Source organism: Dendrobates tinctorius, unplaced genomic scaffold (assembly GCF_039654945.1).
Source record: "Dendrobates tinctorius isolate UK_male_01 unplaced genomic scaffold, ASM3965494v1 ptg000028l, whole genome shotgun sequence".
In the NCBI taxonomy this organism is placed as follows: Eukaryota; Metazoa; Chordata; class Amphibia; order Anura; family Dendrobatidae; genus Dendrobates; species Dendrobates tinctorius.
In genome coordinates, this window is record NW_027361696.1 from 7,935,935 (window position 1) to 7,956,569 (window position 20,635).

General features: G+C 53.4%; 1 protein-coding gene across 7 annotated transcripts in view; it reads right to left on the minus strand.

The window, feature by feature from the left end:
* The window catches only part of APLP2 (amyloid beta precursor like protein 2), a 73,477-nt gene that overhangs the window by 23,310 nt on the left and 29,532 nt on the right, over positions 1-20,635 (minus strand). For 4 of the 7 annotated variants that reach the window (XM_073570063.1, XM_073570061.1, XM_073570062.1 and 1 more), the window contains exons 2-13: positions 12,183-12,356; positions 11,922-12,051; positions 11,388-11,500; positions 10,838-11,025; positions 10,559-10,767; positions 9,797-9,964; positions 5,879-6,009; positions 4,883-4,957; positions 3,998-4,156; positions 3,733-3,861; positions 2,376-2,475; positions 2,142-2,297 (exon numbers count right to left, since the gene is read on the minus strand). In XM_073570063.1, the coding sequence (XP_073426164.1) occupies positions 2,142-2,297; positions 2,376-2,475; positions 3,733-3,861; positions 3,998-4,156; positions 4,883-4,957; positions 5,879-6,009; positions 9,797-9,964; positions 10,559-10,767; positions 10,838-11,025; positions 11,388-11,500; positions 11,922-12,051; positions 12,183-12,356 (1,732 nt within the window). The remainder of the gene's footprint in view (positions 1-2,141; positions 2,298-2,375; positions 2,476-3,732; positions 3,862-3,997; positions 4,157-4,882; positions 4,958-5,878; positions 6,010-9,796; positions 9,965-10,558; positions 10,768-10,837; positions 11,026-11,387; positions 11,501-11,921; positions 12,052-12,182; positions 12,357-20,635) is intronic. The other 3 variants (XM_073570065.1, XM_073570066.1, XM_073570064.1) reach the window with 1 other exon arrangement.

Here is a 20,635-nt window from a genome sequence, read left to right on the forward strand (position 1 = left end):
GTATCGTGGCCTGACCGTACACCCGCCGCCGGGCCGCCCTCACTGTCCAGCCTCTTGGCTGATGCACCTGCTGCTACGTCCCCACTACTACAAGCAGAGACGGAGCTCTGCGCCTCACTACCGTGCTCTGTACTCTCCCCGCTCCTTTGCACCGGATCCACAGCAGAACTCGGGCTGGGCTGGGCAACGGGGCTTATACAGCGAGCTGACCCTGCAGCTGACTCAGGGGGTACAGGGAGGGGGGCATATACAAAACTCACCGCTTCCTGGAGCTTTGGCTTTTTTCTTCTTTATCTTTTTCTTCGGGCCCCCAGGTGCCTCCTCTGGTAAATCACCACCAAGATTGAAGTTCTGAAGGCACACTGGGGACTCCAGGAGCTTTATCTCCGCCATTAGTGCCCCTCCCTGGCCACTGTCCTCCACAGAGCCAGCAGAACTGCGACCAGATGCCAATGTCGCTTGTCCAGCAGGGAGCTCGCTGCACGTGGCCTGCGGGTGACTTTGCAGGCTGCCAGGAGGTGCTTTCTGCTGGTCATCATCATCGTCGTCATCATCATCATCCACCTGGCTTTCAGGCTGCAGCCCCATATGCCTTTGCTCTATGTTAACAGCCATTTCTCTAAATCTGTCCTCATTCATTAGTTTTTCTTTAAATGGTCCACTTTTTTCTCTTATGAACGCTTTCCTCACCTCCAGCTCATTAATTTCAAGCTTCAGTTGCTTTACCTCCACCTGGAGTTGGGTCTTCCTGGGTCTGGAGGAACCTGCAGCTTTGGTGCTTGTTCAGCATAGCTCCTCCTGATGGTCTTACTTGCCTCTTCATACTCACGGAGGTGGCTCATGACCCGGGAGGCATAGGTGGACACAGGCTCCTTTGGTCTCTGCAGCCCCCAACTTTCCTCAGCGAGGTCGGCCTGTGAGCACTCCGCTTTCCTCCTGAAGGACCGCCATCTTGCACGCTGCTAGCAGGCTTCTCCTCCATGTTGGAAGCCTTACGGCTTCTCTGGGTCTCTACAGGCCTGGGGGGAGTAGGAGCCACATTGCTGCGACTCCTGCTGGAGCGTCTCACCCCCAAGTCCTCTGATGTGCAGGCCGGTTGCTGGTTTCTTCTGTTCCCCGCCGGCCTGGACTGGGAAACAGAAGCCTGGGACTTGGCTCCTTCACTCATCCAAGGAAACCCACTCCTCCCCGGGTAGGAGAGAGAGCAGGTCCCTGGGTGGAGGGGTGTTGGTTCTCTGGAGCTCAGGAGCACACAGCAGGATTAGCAGCAAACACAACCACAATCACCAATGAGCAGCAGCTGAACAGAGCTGCACTCACTGTTCTGCTGGTGCTGTCACTGTGTACATACATTATATTACTGATCCTGAGTTACATCCTGTATTATACCACAGAGCTGCACTCACTATTCTGCTGGTGGAGTCACTGTGTACACACATTACTGATCTTGAGTTACCTCCTGTATTATACCCCAGAGCTGCACTCACTATTTTTAAGCCTTCAACCTGATATCTCCCTGGTAAGCTCTTGGGAGAAAAGTCTGGCAATAAACTTGCTTACAGTTTCCATTAAGATCCAGTAGAATTCTATATAAGCACCATCAGAATGGTGATTGCAGCTCTGGAGTAATGTAATGTGTTGCTCAGGACCAGCTGCAGTTTATAATCTGACTTTCTGTTGCTTGGGGTCCTGTGCTCCATGGAAGTCTACAGTTATTCCCAAAAATAGCATTTTCGGACAGCAAGTAAAAGCAGAGTCTGTTTTAATGGAGCATTTTTAAGCCCCGCTCCACGGGGTGATCGGACCCTCACCATTCAGATGGCCCTTTAAATGCAGCATGGTGAAACATGCCTTTCATGGGCTGATAGGGGTACTGGGGTCCCGGGACCTCACATCTCGTAGAAGGGGATGTTTGTCTTGAGGGCTAAACTTTAAAATGATACATCTGACAAGATAAAGTTTTCAGTTTAGGAGTATAATAATCAGATCGAGGACCGGTCACCTGTGACCTGCAGACGACATGGACCCTCTAACACAGTGACCGGTTGGGGCCATCCCTGCCTGAGACCTGTAGCATGCAGCCACTGTGGGAACAGACTGGGCACTAGAGGGCAGGGCCTGCTCACAGACGGGGGAATTACCTTCAGAGTCCGTGATAGCCGGGAAGGAATTGGGCTGCAGTGGTCTTTTTGGGGTCTCATCACTCTCCTCAGAGCTGACCTGTACGTCCCCCTGGGACTCGGAGAAGGAAGAGGTGAACTGGTCCATGTCCCAGCGCTGCTCCTGGAATAACTCATCTGTACAGGAGGAAGGGAACGGGCGTGAGACCCCCGACCATACTGGACAACCCTGGGCAGAAGCGACTGCGGACTTACCAATTTCATCCTGAATTTGATCGGCTACGTATGGCACCTTGTAGAGGAGAGACAGGCTCTGGTTCATGCGCTCCTCGATCACACGGAGATGGGTCATCACCTGCAGAGAGGATAGACATGGTCAGCCGGAGGACAAGCAGGGGGAAAATAGCTAGAGTACAAGAAAAGGGGGGGCACAGATGGAGGAAGAGAAGGGGTGCAGACGACATTGGTAGGCATTGGTAGACATTGGAAGGCAGCCGGAGGACAAGCTGGGGGAGGGGGGCACAGCTGGAGGAAGAGAAGAGGGTCAGAAGGAGGACGAGCAGGGGCAGGGGGGGGGGGGTTTCAGGCAGCCAGAGGACCAGTGAGGGGGGGTTGGGGGGGGCAGCCGGAGGACGAGCAGGGGTAGGGTGGGCAGCCGGAGGATGAGTGAGGGGAGGCGGAGGACCAGCGAGAGGGGGTGGGGGTGGGGGGGGGGGGGGGGGGAGAGGAGCTGGACGTTTTAGCCGGAGAGCGAGCAGCATGGTCATGGTGGGCAGACGGAGGCCGAGCTGGGGGGGCAGTTGGAAGATAAACATGTTGGCTGCTCGTCATCAGGCCTGCAGAGTGCACTCAGTGCAACATTTCCCAGCACCCCAGATTGCAACGTCCTATCCCGAAGTTTTATTTGTCTCTGGAGAAGAGGCGCTGTTTCTAATATTTGGCCAGGTTGGGCCCTGGCACGAAAGAGGCCTGCTTAACTGGTTCACGTTGACAAATGGAGACCCCCCTGGTAAAGCACAATTTCCCATGAGCAAAAAATTTTCTTCAGAATTAGCCGCTTCTCAGACATTGACCACCAGGGGGCGGTGCTGATCTATGAAGCCTGAGCACAAAGCCAACATGGCCACTTACCCTGCGGCTCATCCTCCTCTGTTCTGTTACAGAAGGAAAGATCAATGAAGCTGAGAGGCCAACATCTTATCTGCATTCTGGGGGAACGGAGAAGGTGCGGCTGGGGAATAAGAGCAGGAGGACATAGCACTGACCCCCTCCCATAAGGTGACCTTGAATGGTAGAGGAGCAGGAGAAAAAGGGCCCCTGGGAGGACACGTACAGCTGTCCAATCACAGCTCAGTTTATCTGTGACGAAGGGGATGAGGATACATAACATGAATACAGCAAATGAGCCCCAGCCTGAGGAGGCGGCTGCAGCAGCAACTGATGCAACAGTCTGTAAGAGCGTACAGGACTGCAGTAATTATCGGGGATCGGACACGTCCCTACAGTCACCGACCAAGTCACACCATGTGATAAGATCTAGAAATACTGCACCTGCCATGCTGCCGTCCACTCCAAGAGCCCGGGCAGAGGCCGTGACACCGGCTGAACTCACCTGGGATTTCATCTGCGCAGCTTTCTCGGGGTCCACAGTCAGCACATGCTGGTAGTGGCGGATGGTGTGCAGCCGGTCCTTGTTTTCCGCCCGCACGTATCGCTTCAAGGCCTGAAGAATGCGATGAGGCTGGAAGACAACGAGATGGTAAACCCAGAGCCAAGGCCACACACGGTACAAAGATGGCAGCCGGCCTACAAAGAGACACTGCTCGGGGACAGCTGCATCACACGTGGAGGACGGGCAGATCTACAACAGCACGTACACGAGGGGAGTCGGCCTGCAGGGCGGACAGGTAGTTCTCCAGAGCGATGCGCCGTTTGTCGTTCAGCATGGCCTCCACTCGCTCCAGGTGAGTCTCCACCAACTGCTGCTTCTCGTGGGCAGCCTCCTTCTCCAGAGCCTTGACCGTGGCCTGATAATGCTGCAAGACAAGGGACGACTGATGAAACGGGAGACACCATAGGCCGGAGCCACGAGCCAAAACGGGAGTCGTAACCCCACCCTTTACGTAACATTCTAGGAGTTCAAGGGGTTTCACCACAAAGTTAAATTTAACGTTTATTTTAATCAGCAGATCTTGGAATAATAATAATTTCCACAGTTGCATGGCAAATAAAATGTTCCTGAGCCGAGATAACATTATATCTGTGAACCTGATGTGTACTGTGTAATGGTCATGTCTGACCGTGCAGGGACATGGTCTGATCATACCACAGTTCCTGGCAAGGGGAGGACGCAGGAGAGTACGCAGACAATACAGCACGGAAACAGAAATTATTCTTTGGGGAAAAACATTGATTATAAACAGGCAGTGAAATGCTTTATCTCACAAAAATAGCTGTGATCCATGGTGTAATGTCAGTTCTCTTTTGCTTCCCCCGCTGCCCAGTAGCTGTGCTATGATCAGACCATGTCCCTGCATGGTCAGACACGACCATTACACGGTACACAGCAGGGGCACATTATAAGATTATCTCAGCACAAGGACATATTTATTATCCAGTTGTGTAAATTATTATTCCAAGATCTATTCATTAAAATTAACTTTAAGATTACGCTTGTTTGTGGTAAAACCACTTTAAGCTTTAATTGAATTACCCTCTGAGCGATTCTCGCCTCCATTTGTGAGGATCACATAGTACGTTACCTGCATTAGCGTCTGTTTCTCAGTCTTGGGCAGGTTCTTCGCCTGGCGCTCAGCATCCTCCCATTCACTCTTGGCCTGAATGACAAATACAGAGCTGTGAAGTGTCAGCTCCGGAGCCAGCAGTGTGTGAGGACCTCACAGGAGCAGCTGGGAAGTGTCAGCTCCAGAGCCAGAAGAGTGCGAGGACCTCACAGGATCAGTTGGGAAGTGTTAGCTCCAGAGCCGGCAGTGTGTGAGGACCTCACAGGAGCAGCTGGGAAGTGTCAGCTCCAGAGCCAGCAGAGTGCAAGGACCTCACAGGATCAGTTGGGAAGTGTTAGCTCCAGAGCCAGTGTGTGAGGACCTCACAGGAGCAGCTGGGAAGTGTCAGCTCCAGAGCCAGCAGAGTGCGAGGACCTCACAGGAGGAGTTGGGAAGTGTCGGCTCCGGAGGCGGCAGTGTGTGAGGAGATCACAGGAGCAGCTGGGAAGAGTCAGCTCCGGAGCCAGCAGAATGTGAAGACCTCACAGGAACAGCTGGGAAAAGTCAGCTCCAGAGCCAGCAAAGTGCGAGAACCTCACAGGAGCAGCTGGGAAGTGTCAGCTCCAGAGGCGGCAGCGTGTGAGGACCTTACAGAAGTGGCTGTGAAGTGTCAGCTCCAGAGCCACCAGCGAGCAAGGACCTCACAGGTGCAGCTGGGAAGTGTCAGCTCCAGAGCCAGCAGAGTGCTAGGACCTCACAGGAAAAGCTATTAAGTGTCATATGCTGAGCAGGCAGTGTGCGAGGACCTCAGAGGAGCAGCTGGGAGGTGTCAGCTCTAGAGCCAGCAGTGTGCGAGGACCTCACAGGAGCAGCTGGGAAGTGTCAGCTCTGGAGTCAGCAGCACATGAAGAACTCACAGGAGCGGCTGCTAAGCGTCAGCTTCTGAGCAGGCAGCGTGCAAGGACCTCACAGGAGCAGCTGTGAAGTGTCAGCTCTAGAGGTGGCAGTGTGCGAGAACCTCACAGGAGCACTCACCCGATCCATGCGGTTACGATGTCGCACTTCCAGCTGTTCCTTCGCTTTCTGGAAGCGTGCATGCTCATTGTCATCTGCCGGGGTCTCCAGGTAAATGTCCACATCATCCACCGGGGCTGGGGTTGTAGGGACTGAAAACAGGGACAGAGTCAAACCTCACCATTAATACAGTCTGGATCCACCATCAAACGGAGGCTGGGAAAGGAGGCAATGAATGCAGGAAAGTGGCAGATGAGTACACAGCGCAGTGAAAGAGCAAGGAGTCCCCCTGCCCACAGCGTATAGCAAAACTCACTGTATGTACTGACCTAGAGCTACATCACAACCTGCAACTCCCAGTCACTTTCAGAGCCGCAGTCACTACTGTTACATAATGTCTTATCCTCCAGTCACCTCCAAAGCTGCAGTCACTATTCTGTTACATTGTGTCTTATCCTCCAGCCACCTAATAAAAACTGACAGGACTGCCCCCTGGACTCTTAGGTCCAGAACACAGGTATTATGAGCACATTGCTGTACGTCACACTCAACTAATGCCACAGGGTCACTTCATAAAGAAGAAACACAGAGAAACATCAGAAGCCTCAGAAACATGAAAAATCAGGTACAGAATCCTCCGTGTGCAGTGCAACTACCCCTGTGCTCCAGAAGAGGAATGTCACAGTGCAGTACCAGAGAGGAACGCAGAGACCGAGAGAGGGAAGCAGGGAAACGCAGAGACCGAGAGAGGGAAGCAGGGAAACGCAGAGACCGAGAGAGGGAAGCAGGGAAACGCAGAGACCGAGAGAGGGGAGCAGGGAAACGCAGAGACCGAGAGAGGGGAGCAGGGAAACGCAGAGACCGAGAGAGGGGAGCAGGGAAACGCAGAGACCGAGAGAGGGGAGCAGGGAAACGCAGAGACCGAGAGAGGGGAGCAGGGAAACGCAGAGACCGAGAGAGGGGAGCAGGGAAACGCAGAGACCGAGAGAGGGGAGCAGGGAAACGCAGAGACCGAGAGAGGGGAGCAGGGAAACGCAGAGACCGAGAGAGGGGAGCAGGGAAACGCAGAGACCGAGAGAGGGGAGCAGGGAAACGCAGAGACCGAGAGAGGGGAGCAGGGAAACGCAGAGACCGAGAGAGGGGAGCAGGGAAACGCAGAGACCGAGAGAGGGGAGCAGGGAAACGCAGAGACCGAGAGAGGGGAGCAGGGAAACGCAGAGACCGAGAGAGGGGAGCAGGGAAACGCAGAGACCGAGAGAGGGGAGCAGGGAAACGCAGAGACCGAGAGAGGGGAGCAGGGAAACGCAGAGACCGAGAGAGGGGAGCAGGGAAACGCAGAGACCGAGAGAGGGGAGCAGGGAAACGCAGAGACCGAGAGAGGGGAGCAGGGAAACGCAGAGACCGAGAGAGGGGAGCAGGGAAACGCAGAGACCGAGAGAGGGGAGCAGGGAAACGCAGAGACCGAGAGAGGGGAGCAGGGAAACGCAGAGACCGAGAGAGGGGAGCAGGGAAACGCAGAGACCGAGAGAGGGGAGCAGGGAAACGCAGAGACCGAGAGAGGGGAGCAGGGAAACGCAGAGACCGAGAGAGGGGAGCAGGGAAACGCAGAGACCGAGAGAGGGGAGCAGGGAAACGCAGAGACCGAGAGAGGGGAGCAGGGAAACGCAGAGACCGAGAGAGGGGAGCAGGGAAACGCAGAGACCGAGAGAGGGGAGCAGGGAAACGCAGAGACCGAGAGAGGGGAGCAGGGAAACGCAGAGACCGAGAGAGGGGAGCAGGGAAACGCAGAGACCGAGAGAGGGGAGCAGGGAAACGCAGAGACCGAGAGAGGGGAGCAGGGAAACGCAGAGACCGAGAGAGGGGAGCAGGGAAACGCAGAGACCGAGAGAGGGGAGCAGGGAAACGCAGAGACCGAGAGAGGGGAGCAGGGAAACGCAGAGACCGAGAGAGGGGAGCAGGGAAACGCAGAGACCGAGAGAGGGGAGCAGGGAAACGCAGAGACCGAGAGAGGGGAGCAGGGAAACGCAGAGACCGAGAGAGGGGAGCAGGGAAACGCAGAGACCGAGAGAGGGGAGCAGGGAAACGCAGAGACCGAGAGAGGGGAGCAGGGAAACGCAGAGACCGAGAGAGGGGAGCAGGGAAACGCAGAGACCGAGAGAGGGGAGCAGGGAAACGCAGAGACCGAGAGAGGGGAGCAGGGAAACGCAGAGACCGAGAGAGGGGAGCAGGGAAACGCAGAGACCGAGAGAGGGGAGCAGGGAAACGCAGAGACCGAGAGAGGGGAGCAGGGAAACGCAGAGACCGAGAGAGGGGAGCAGGGAAACGCAGAGACCGAGAGAGGGGAGCAGGGAAACGCAGAGACCGAGAGAGGGGAGCAGGGAAACGCAGAGACCGAGAGAGGGGAGCAGGGAAACGCAGAGACCGAGAGAGGGGAGCAGGGAAACGCAGAGACCGAGAGAGGGGAGCAGGGAAACGCAGAGACCGAGAGAGGGGAGCAGGGAAACGCAGAGACCGAGAGAGGGGAGCAGGGAAACGCAGAGACCGAGAGAGGGGAGCAGGGAAACGCAGAGACCGAGAGAGGGGAGCAGGGAAACGCAGAGACCGAGAGAGGGGAGCAGGGAAACGCAGAGACCGAGAGAGGGGAGCAGGGAAACGCAGAGACCGAGAGAGGGGAGCAGGGAAACGCAGAGACCGAGAGAGGGGAGCAGGGAAACGCAGAGACCGAGAGAGGGGAGCAGGGAAACGCAGAGACCGAGAGAGGGGAGCAGGGAAACGCAGAGACCGAGAGAGGGGAGCAGGGAAACGCAGAGACCGAGAGAGGGGAGCAGGGAAACGCAGAGACCGAGAGAGGGGAGCAGGGAAACGCAGAGACCGAGAGAGGGGAGCAGGGAAACGCAGAGACCGAGAGAGGGGAGCAGGGAAACGCAGAGACCGAGAGAGGGGAGCAGGGAAACGCAGAGACCGAGAGAGGGGAGCAGGGAAACGCAGAGACCGAGAGAGGGGAGCAGGGAAACGCAGAGACCGAGAGAGGGGAGCAGGGAAACGCAGAGACCGAGAGAGGGGAGCAGGGAAACGCAGAGACCGAGAGAGGGGAGCAGGGAAACGCAGAGACCGAGAGAGGGGAGCAGGGAAACGCAGAGACCGAGAGAGGGGAGCAGGGAAACGCAGAGACCGAGAGAGGGGAGCAGGGAAACGCAGAGACCGAGAGAGGGGAGCAGGGAAACGCAGAGACCGAGAGAGGGGAGCAGGGAAACGCAGAGACCGAGAGAGGGGAGCAGGGAAACGCAGAGACCGAGAGAGGGGAGCAGGGAAACATTACTCATCCTGCACTGATCCTGAGTTTACATCCGGAATTATATTCCAAAGCTGTACTCACTATTCTGCTGGTGCAATCACTGTGTACATAAATAACATTACTGATCCTGAGTACTGTATTATACTTCAGAGCTGCACTCACTATTCTGCTGGAGCAGTCACTGTGTACATACATTACTGATCCTGAGTTACCTCCTGTATTATACCCTAGACCTGCACTCACTATTCTGCTTGTGCAGTCACTGCGTACATACATTACATTACTGATCCCGAGTTACATCCTGTATTATCCCCCTGAGCTGCATTCACTATTCTGCTGGTGCAGTCACTGTGTACATACATTACTGATCCTGAGTTACCTCCTGTATTATACTCCAGAGCTGCACTCACTATTCGGCACTGATGTCGGGGTGCACATCACCCTCCAACACTGATGCAGAGGTCAGCAGATACAGGATTATGTGCAGACACCACAAGATAAATCTGAGTCCAGGGTGAAGATCGGTGTTACATGTGATTGGTGCAGGGATTAGTAAAGGTCTTGATAATAATGTGACAGACAAGAGGCGGCGTCACCACAATCGTCCTGGTGGGCCGGAGGGAGCAGAGTGTGGCCCCACTTACTAGTCATTTTACAGACTGCCATACAAAAGTCCTCAGACTGAAAATTGTTCCTGTTGCCGTAACAGCCGCCAAATATAAAACGAACGCACTTTCTCTGGCGGATGTCGAAGTACCAGCGAGGAAACATGCCGCGGCAGGGACCGGTGACGGCATCCTGGGAGCAGACCGCTGTGAGAAGACGGGTGACAGTGAGCAGAGCGGTCCCGTCTCCGTTCCTCCCAGATCACAGCTGCATGAACAGGGGAGCGGCGATATCCCAGATAGCCCAGACCATTGGCCAGAAAGTGGTGCCCCACACAACGGACATCGCACCCCTCCACCCCCAAAACATTTTCACTCTATTATGAGCGACATTGGCCGGATCTGGAAGAAAAAGCAGCAGTTATAAGGTAATAGTGCTGCCCCTAGGGAACCCCCAAAAATCTGCAGCAAAGCACTGTGGCCACCTGCCTCCCACCTCCCAATAATCCCTCTCAATTTCTCACCATTTTTCCTATCTCTGCTTTCTGCCAGTGAATGATTTAGAGCGAGAGACTGAAAGTTTCCCCACACCTGGATTCCCACACAAATCTTCAGGCCTGACACTATAACAAGTCCTGCAGCAGTGGCAGACACAATCACGTTTTCCATTCCTTGAAGGTATCTGGTCCTGCTTTCATAGCTGTAGATGTGTCACAATGCATCATGTGTTTCAGAGTCCGCGTAGTCAGATACATTGTGACAAAACCTCAGCTGTGTGAGCAAGACTAGGTTGGGCCTTACCTTTCACATCGGTGATGATCTCCCTGTCGGAGAGCGTCCTGCCATTGCTCGGCTGTGCGGTCGTCTCGTCATTGTAGTCCTCGTCCTTGTAGTTGTCATAGTAATAATCGCGGTCCTCCACTACATCATCTTCGTCCTCCACCTCTTCTTCCTCCTCGTCCTCCACTGCGGCAGTGAAGTCCTCCACGTCAGCCTCAGTCGGGAACTCGCTGGAGAGCAGAGGCTTGTCACAAAACAAAGGCACAACCATGACGAGGGCGATAGCGGCGAGATACCAACCTTTTGTAGGAGTCGTAGTCATCTTCATCTTCCTCCTCCTCTTCTTCGTCGTCCTCCACCTTAGATGGCTGCTCCTCCATCTTTTTCACCTGAGGGCAGCAGACGTATTCTGTGCCGCGGAACTGATCAACGGCGCAGGGCAGCAGCATCCCGTAACTGTGCAGCACCATCACCTCCATCATACAAGCCTGCGGGAAGAACGCTGTGAGCGCACCGGGCGCACCACCACACATGCCACCTAGACATCTAGTCTGCACCGTCAACCTACACTCTGCTTGCTGTTAGTGACTGTGATAATCAATCACACATATTACAAGAAGAAAGCGCCTCCCGATTTCACTCAAGATGAACTCTCTCCAAGAACGCAGTGATACACTAACACCCGAGCAAGTGCGGCAAATATGACCAGCGCTCAGTCACTGACAGCAAGCGGAGATCTGGAAAAAGGGGAAGAATCATAACGCAAATCCTAAAATCTATCAAGTTGTGTTAATTTTCCATGACAGTTTTTTCAACAGCGTCTGTGGCCCCATGTGGAGCGGTCACTCACCTCCCGGGCCACATTCTGCCAGTGCTGGTGGCTCTCACACATGTCCATGCGCTCCTTGTGGAAAAACTTGCATTGCTCAGGAACCAGGAGAACATCGCTGACAAAATCACCCACTGAGGAGAGAAGAAAGCAAAGGTCAAAAGGGTGGCCACGGAGAGTGATCTGTAGGCTCCCAGATTCCAGGATACCACAAGGGCCACATCAGCAATGCGGCTGCCCACTTCTGTGGCCGGCGTCCGTCCCCCCCGGAGCAGCAGTCCCCTCACGTGACCGGCGTCCGTCCCCCCCGGAGCAGCAGTCCCCTCACGTGACCGGCGTCCGTCCCCCCCGGAGCAGCAGTCCCCCCACGTGACCGGCGTCCGTCCCCCCCGGAGCAGCAGTCCCCCCAGTACCAGACACAAATGATCATTTGATCGGCTGAGCCGAGTTACAGAGGAGCGCAGCTCCTGATCTGCAGCACTCATCACCCGTTAAAGGGCCAATGAGCGTCAGTCTGATCATGTGACCCGGCGGCCGCAATCCTCGCTCGCTCACCCAGACACTTGTAGGGCAGGACGATATGGCTGTGGCCCTTGCAGTTCTTCTTGCCCGGCTTGCACCAGTTGTCTATGCTCACAGGCTGATTGGCCTCCACTACGTTGGTGATCTGGAAGTCGGGGTAAACCTGGATGAGGAGACAGAAGAGATCACCATGAAGGGCCGACACTATGCGCCTGCATGTGAGGGGCCCAGGCCGAGACCGTGCACCTGCGTGTGAGGGCCCCGGGCTGAGATCATGTGCGTGGCCCCACTCACCTCCTGGCAGTACTGCAGGACCTCCTCCTTGGTTGTGAAGCAGCTCTTGCTTCCCACAGGATCAGGCTCCCATTTTCCAGTCTGAACGTTCACGTGCATGTTTAATTTTCCACAGAACATTGCGACCTGCGGTTCCGACACAGCAAACCCAGCAGCGGCATTAGCAGCCAGAGCCTAAAGGGAAGAAACAAGAGATTCACCGTGAGGGGTTACAGGCACTGCAACACCCAGCGTCACCCCAAGACCGCACACAGAGCCACAGCTGCAGAGCTGAGATCTCCCAGCATGCCCTGCTGCTGTTCAGCTGACATGCAGACTGGCATCTACACACACACCACATCATGCTTACAGAATAACGACCGCAGCTCTGGAGGTGACTGGAGGATAAGACACAATATAACAGGAGGATAGTGAGCGCAGCTCTGAAGGTGACTGGAAGATAAGACATGATGTAACAGCAGAATAGTGACTGCAGCTCTGGAGGGGACCGGAGGAAAAGACATGATGTAACAGCAGAATAGTGAGCGCAGCTCTGGAGGTGACAGACATTTGCATTCCACACATGGAGGACGGGGGGCACGGAGCATTCTATCTTCCCTTTCTGCTTTCAGTCAGTTTCAGATGAGCAGCTTTCTCTCTTTCGGCTCATGACCCATATTGTAATCGTCCCTTCATGTCAGCAAATGCTTTGTAAGCTGCTCAGACGGGCAGCCGCAGGGACGGATCCCTAATCCCCGGCGGGCAGGGAGCCCGGCACACGGACGAAACAATACATGGCATGTAGCAGAGGATGTGACCCTAGAGTCACCGCAATGCTGTCAGTCACTGACTGCTCCCAGCTCATGGAGAGCGACGGCCCGGAGGAGGGAGAGCGACGGCCCGGAGGAGGGAGAGCGACGGCCCGGAGGAGGGAGAGCGACGGCCCGGAGGAGGGAGAGCGACGGCCCGGAGGAGGGAGAGCGACGGCCCGGAGGAGGGAGAGCGACGGCCCGGAGGAGGGAGAGCGACGGCCCGGAGGAGGGAGAGCGACGGCCCGGAGGAGGGAGAGCGACGGCCCGGAGGAGGGAGAGCGACGGCCCGGAGGAGGGAGAGCGACGGCCCGGAGGAGGGAGAGCGACGGCGGGAAAATCTGCACCATTTTACACGACCATCCGGGCTTTGTTCATCAGAGCTGCCAAGTGCTGCCAATCAGAACACAGCTTTCATTTTACCACAGCAATTTAAGATTTCAAAGCAGAGATCTGATTGGTTGCCATGGACAACAAAGGCGGCGTTACATACAGTCGGATCCTCCACTGACAAGATTGAGGCCGCGCTACAAAACATCCAACCTATAGGATCCCCGCTTGTATTGTCTGCATGCTGGGGCCACTCATCAGAATAGTGAGTGGAGAATAAGACATGATGCAATACGCATTGAGGGGCACGGGGGAGTAGATTTTACACACACACAGAAACACACACACACACACACACACACGGGCCCGGGTGCAGAGGGGGACTACACACAGAGGAGCCCGGGCGGACACACAGAAGAGCGCAGGGGGGAGGCCCTCTGTGAACCCCCCTATTCTTCATGATCCCAGCAGCAGAGACAGTCCCCAGTTCTAGCCCCTCACGCCGTGGTGAGAGGAAGGCATTAATGTTCTGCAAGATTGCGGTGGAACCGGTCGGGTGAGTTCAGCTTCCAATACGTGACATCAGCACCGCCATGATGGATGAAATACGAGAATTCACAGTGATCCTAGTATGTGCGGCTTCATTACTCACCCAGGACCGTGCACACACTGAATGCTGCAGTCTACACTGCACACCTAGAATTCCATTCATTAGCCAGGAGGCCCTGGTTGTAGAGAACTATTGGCCCCCTGTACGAGGCACTGCAGAGCAGGGGACTCTGGAGGAGAATGTCCGGGATGAGAAGGTCTGGCCCCAGAGGTCAACCTGGCATCACAGAATGCCACCGAATTAATCAAAGCACGGAGAGCATATCCTCCGCAATCACAACTAACCTCATGTCTCAGCCCCAGCGCTGCAAGGTTAGCACAGCCGCCATCAGGGAGACATCATGGCGTGAAGCTGACGCCAGGTCCGAGGGATGGACGATAACAAGAGCCATGGCCACTACCCATGTACCGCCATCAGCCCTGGGGACCGCCACTGCAACGAGCTACATGACGACAATCCTATATTTACCATACACCTCGGACCCCCCCCCCCCCCCGATATATAACAGACCCCTCTGGCATCACTGCCCTCCGGACTTGTCATTCACCCAGACTTCATCTATTGAGGGACGGTCAGGCCCCCCATTCACATCAGAAGGTGGCAGTGCGGGGTCACCAGCAGCTGCGGCAGGCGATGGCACAGACAGAACATTGTTTACATGGACTGACAGGCACATACAGGCAGCAGGTGTGAGGAGGGGCCCGAGGCAGCATGAAACCAGGGGCCGCACCTGAGCCAACACCGAGGCGCCAAGTACAGGGAGACCGAGACAGCAGTGAGTGTTTACATCACACCCCGTATATACCCGCATCACATACCCCAGCACTATACGCAGTGTGTACACCTATGTTACACACATACCCCCTATATATAGCCATATACACCCCAACCCCACTACACAGCGAATATACACATTACACACCTCAACCCCACTACACACGGACTATATGCACATTACACACCACATATATAGCCGTATACACTCTACCTCCACTACACGCCATAAAAATTATATATTACTATATATATATATACATATATATATATATATATATATACATATATACATATATACATATATATATATATATATATATATATATACATATACACACACACACACACACATACACACACACTAGCTGAAGAGCCCGGATAGTTATAGCAAATTATAATTATCCTCCATCCCATAGTCCCGTGCCCATATACCCGTCATACATATCCTCCATCTCATAGTCCCATGCCCACATGGGTATATGGGCACTGGACTATGAGATGAAGGATGTGTGATGGGTATGTGGGCATGGGACTATGGGATGGAGGATATGTATGATGGGTATATGGGCATGGGACTATGGGATGGAGGATATGTATGATGGGTATATGGGCACGGGACTATGAGATGGCGGATATGTATGATGGGTATATGGGCATGGGACTATGAGATGAAGGATGTGTGATGGGTATATGGGCATGGGACTATGAGATGAAGGATGTGTGATGGGTATGTGGGCACTCGACTATGGGATGGAGGATATGCATGATGGGTATATGGGCACGGGACTATGGGATGGAGAATATGTATGATGGGTATATGGGCACAGGACTATGGGATGGAGGATATGTATGATGGGTATATGGGCACGGGACTATGAGATGAAGGATGTGTGATGGGTATATGGGCATGGGACTATGAGATGAAGGATGTGTGATGGGTATATGGGCATGGGACTATGAGATGAAGGATGTGTGATGGGCATTTGGGCACGGGACTATGGGATGGAGGATAATTATAATTTGCTATAACTAACCCCAGTTAGTTACTATGCCCGGGCAGTGCCGGGCTCTTCAATATATATATATATATATATATATATATATATATATATATATATATATATATATATATATATATATATTTTGAGTCCTGCTACACTGCTCCAAGTACTCAGCAGTGAGGGACACTCACATCTCTTCCCGGATTTCACCACCATGAAGGAGGAAGAGAAAACATACATCCTGTTGGGGGAAGAAGAGAGAGCAGTGGAGATAGCAGCGCAATATGTGAGCGAATGCCATAGACTGCGAGAAAGAGAACTATGATATGCCATGGGCTTCAATGGCCCCCACCCTGGATATGCCCCAATCCCCCTTCCCTATGCCATGGACTTCTATAGCCTCATCCTGGATCTGCCCACATCCACCTTCACTATGCCAAGGACTTTTATAGCCCCATCCTGGATCTGCCCCATCCACCTTTCCTACAGCCCCTACCCGACATTATTATATATATATATATATATATATATATATATATATATATATATATACACACACACACACACACACACACACACACACACACACACACACCACCCAACCCCACTACACAGCGAGTATACACATTACATACCTCATATACAGCCATATACACCCCGACCCCACTACACAGACTATATGCACATTACACACCACATATATAGCTTTATACACTCTACCTCCACTACACACTGCATATACACACATTACACACCTCATATATAGCTATATACACCCCTCTACCTACACAAGGCATAAATACACATTACACACCTCATATAGCCGTATACACCCCATCCCCACTACTCACGGACTATATACACATTAACACCACATATATAGCCGTATGCACCCCACTACACACTGCACAAATACATATTACACACCTCATATATAGCCGTACACACCCCAACCCCACTACACAGCGAATATACACATTACACACCTCATACAGCCATATACACCCCATCCCCACTACACAGGAACTATATACACATTACACACCTCATACAGCCATATACACCCCATCCCCACTACACAGGAACTATATACACATTACACACCACATATACAGCCATATACACCCCATCCCCACTACACAGGGACTATATACACATTACACACCACATATATAGCCGTATACACTACCTCCACTACACACGGACTATTTACACATTACACACTCCATATATAGCCGTACACACTCTACCTCCACTACACATGGCGTATATACACATATATATATATATACATACATACACACACACACACACACACACACACACATACATATACACACACACACACACACACACACACACACACACACCAACCCCACTACACAGCATACATACACATTACACACCTCATATAGCCGTATACACCCCACCACCACTACACGGCTTACATACACATTACACACCTCATATATAGCCGTATACACCCCACTACCACTACACGGCTTACATACACATTACACACCTCATATATAGCCGTACACACCCCTCTACCACTACACACGGCATTGTATATACCGACTCCAGTACACAATCACATATGTGTAACAGGGAGCTAGCACTCCAGCCGCGACTACCAGGACGGATCCCAGGAGCTGCATCACAAGGATTGGGTGTATGACAGAATCAGCAGTTTTATGTCAATTTCTCACCTGCATATGGTCCCAGAACATCTGGGTGACAATATGGTGACCATTAAATTGTCGATTAGGATATATTTGTGAATGCGCCGTTTACCAGTATGGTCGCGAATATGGTGGCTGCTAATATGGCTCCAGCTAATTAAACAGTTAAAAGCATCCCTTCAGCTGGAAAAAGCTGATAACAGAAAGCAACAGAGTTTTCTCCTGTGCTCCCTGCTGCCCTGAGGTGCACGCACACAGCTGACACTGCCGGATAAGAGACTGTCTCATTACAAGTTATTCCAGGAGAACGACGGCAGCGTCACCCATGGCAACCAACCTAATTCCATCATCTGTTTCCCAGCCTGTGGCCCACCAGGACCAATCGCGCCTCACAGCAGTGTTATCATTGAAGAGCTGCGCGGGCCGAGAGAAAATTTAATTAGTGCAGTAATTAGTCATCTATAAAAGCTGTCGAGCGCGGCGGGAAGGTTAAATCTCATGTAATCTGAATGATCCCCTCACATCTCACCGCGACATGTACTGGGGCGATTCTACATCGCAAGGAGAAAGCGAGCAACAGGCATCAGCACAGCCAGGCCCTAATCCGAGAGGAGCCAACAGCACACAGAGCCATCAGAGGGAGCGTCAGCACAGCCAGGCCCTAATCCGAGAGGAGCCAACAGCACACAGAGCCATCAGAGGGAGCGTCAGCACAGCCAGGCCCTAATCCGAGAGGAGCCAACAGCACACAGAGCCATCAGAGGGAGCGTCAGCACAGCCAGGCCCTAATCCGAGAGGAGCCAACAGCACACAGAGCCATCAGAGGGAGCGTCAGCACAGCCAGGCCCTAATCCAAAGGAGCCTACAGCACACGGAGCCATCAGAGAGCGTCAGCACAGCCGGGCCCTAATCCAAGGAGCCTACAGCACACGGAGCGTCAGCACAGCCAGGCCCTAATCCAAGGAGCCTACAGCACACAGAGCCATCAGTGGGAGCATCAGCACAGCCAGGCACTAATCCGAGAGGAGGCAACACACGGAGCCATCAGAGGGAGCGTCAGCACAGCCAGGCCCTAATCCGAGAGGAGCCAACAGCACACGGAGCCATCAGAGGGAGCGTCAGCACAGCCAGGCCCTAATCCGAGAGGAGCCAACAGCACACGGAGCCATCAGAGGGAGCGTCAGCACAGCCAGGCCCTAATCCGAGAGGAGCCAACAGCACACGGAGCCATCAGAGGGAGCGTCAGCACAGCCAGGCCCTAATCCAAGGAGCCTACAGCACACGGAGCCATAAGTGGGAGCGTCAGCACAGCCAGGCACTAATCCGAGAGGAGCCAACACACGGAGCCATCAGAGGAAGCTTCACCACACCCAGGCCCTAATCTGAGAGAAGTCTCCAGCACACGGAACCATCAGAGGAAGCATCAGCACAGCCAGGCCTTAATCTGAGAAGACCTGACAGCACACGGTGCCATCAGAGGGAGTGTCAGCACAGCCAGGCCCTAATCCAAGGAGCAGACAGCACATGGAGCCAGAGGGAAAGTCAGCACAGCCAGGCTCTAATCTGAGAGAAGCTGTTGGTACATGAAGCATCAGCACAACGCCGCACTTTGTACCAGGGGAAGAAAGATGGTAGTTTTCCAAGTCACTATGAGATCCTGTAGTTTTCCTTCTGACCACAGAGCCTCAAAGGATGAAACTTCTGTAAAGTCTCCACAGTTTTCTCGTTATCACAAGCAGGACTACACTGGAATCACTTCTACACAGACCTTACAACACAGCTCGCCCCCACCTCATCCCTACTCAAGTCATGCAGCAAGACCATAACACTGCCCTAAAAAAATCAACAAATGGACACCGTTACCCGCCTCCAACACTTGTGACTGATATCAGCCCCTCTCATAATGCTCAAATATTGATATTACGCTCAAGCACTGAGATTATGCTCCAGACATTACATCATATGTGACTGATATCAGCCCGTCTTATAACGCTCCAGCAGTGATACAAACTCCAGACATTACATCACATCAAATTGACTGATAACAGCCTCTTATAACGCTCCGGCACTGATATTACGCTCCGGTATGACCTGGGGTCCCCGGCCCTCCGTGTGGCAGGTTCGGGGGTGGCAGCGGCATTGGCAGCGACATTAGTGACAATGTGCAGCTCAGAATTAATCAAACACCAGAACAGGAGGATTTGGGCCAATTCCTTAGTCTTAGAATTCCTCTGTCGCCATGGAAACCAGTTATGCGAGCGATGTGACTACAGCGGGACAATGGCCGATCAACGGCAGACGGAAGCACAATCATTATCTGCGCGCCTGCAGGAACAGCATCCCGAGATATACTGCTCACAGCTGAGGGGTCGTTACAATAGTCTGTACCAGGACAGATAAGGGAGGCATTGTGTCAGCAGAACCGTGAGCGCAGCGCAGAACACAGAGAAGCCAGGTCAGACAACAGCGCCAGCTGGAGCCACCATGGACCCACCGCAGCGCTGTCCACATAATGGCTTCCAAGACCCAGGGAGGATGAGTCACCATCACGTCAGAGCGAGTACACAGCCCGGCTGCATATCCCTCCGCAGGTGTCCTGTGTGCCCTCCATAGATTGAGGAGCTCTGAGTCCTGGAGAAAAATCACCACCTCGATCTCCCACCATAGTCTCCTGACAGAAGCTCCACAGGGAAGGGAGCGCGCTGTGTGGTTAGGGAGGAGGAATGCGTCACAAGCTCGCAGACAGTCGCCCCGCCACACTGCCTGCAAGTCTCTTCCCATCCTCTGGCATCCCGACACCGGCCGCGCACATGATGGAGACCACGCCACCTCCGTCCATGGCTCCGGTCCTAATGCCCATTATAGGAGTAGTCAGCCAACCCCCAGACCAGGCGAATACCGGGGGAACGCACCACAACACCCGCCATTCTGCTGACACCCTGTCCACTGGACATACAGTACAGACCAAAAGTTTGGACACACCTTCTCATTCAAAGAGTTTTCTTTATTTTCATGACTATGAAAATTGTAGATTCACTCTGAAGGCATCAAAACCATGAATTAACACATGTGGAATTATACAATTAACAAAAAAGTGTGAAACAACTGAAAATATGTCTTATATTCTAGGTTCTTCAAAGTAGCCACCTTTTGCTTTGATTACTGCTTTGCACACTGGGCATTCTCCTGATGAGCTTCAAGAGGTAGTCACAGGAAATGGTTTTCACTTCACAGGTGTGCCCTGTCAGGTTTAATAAGTGGGATT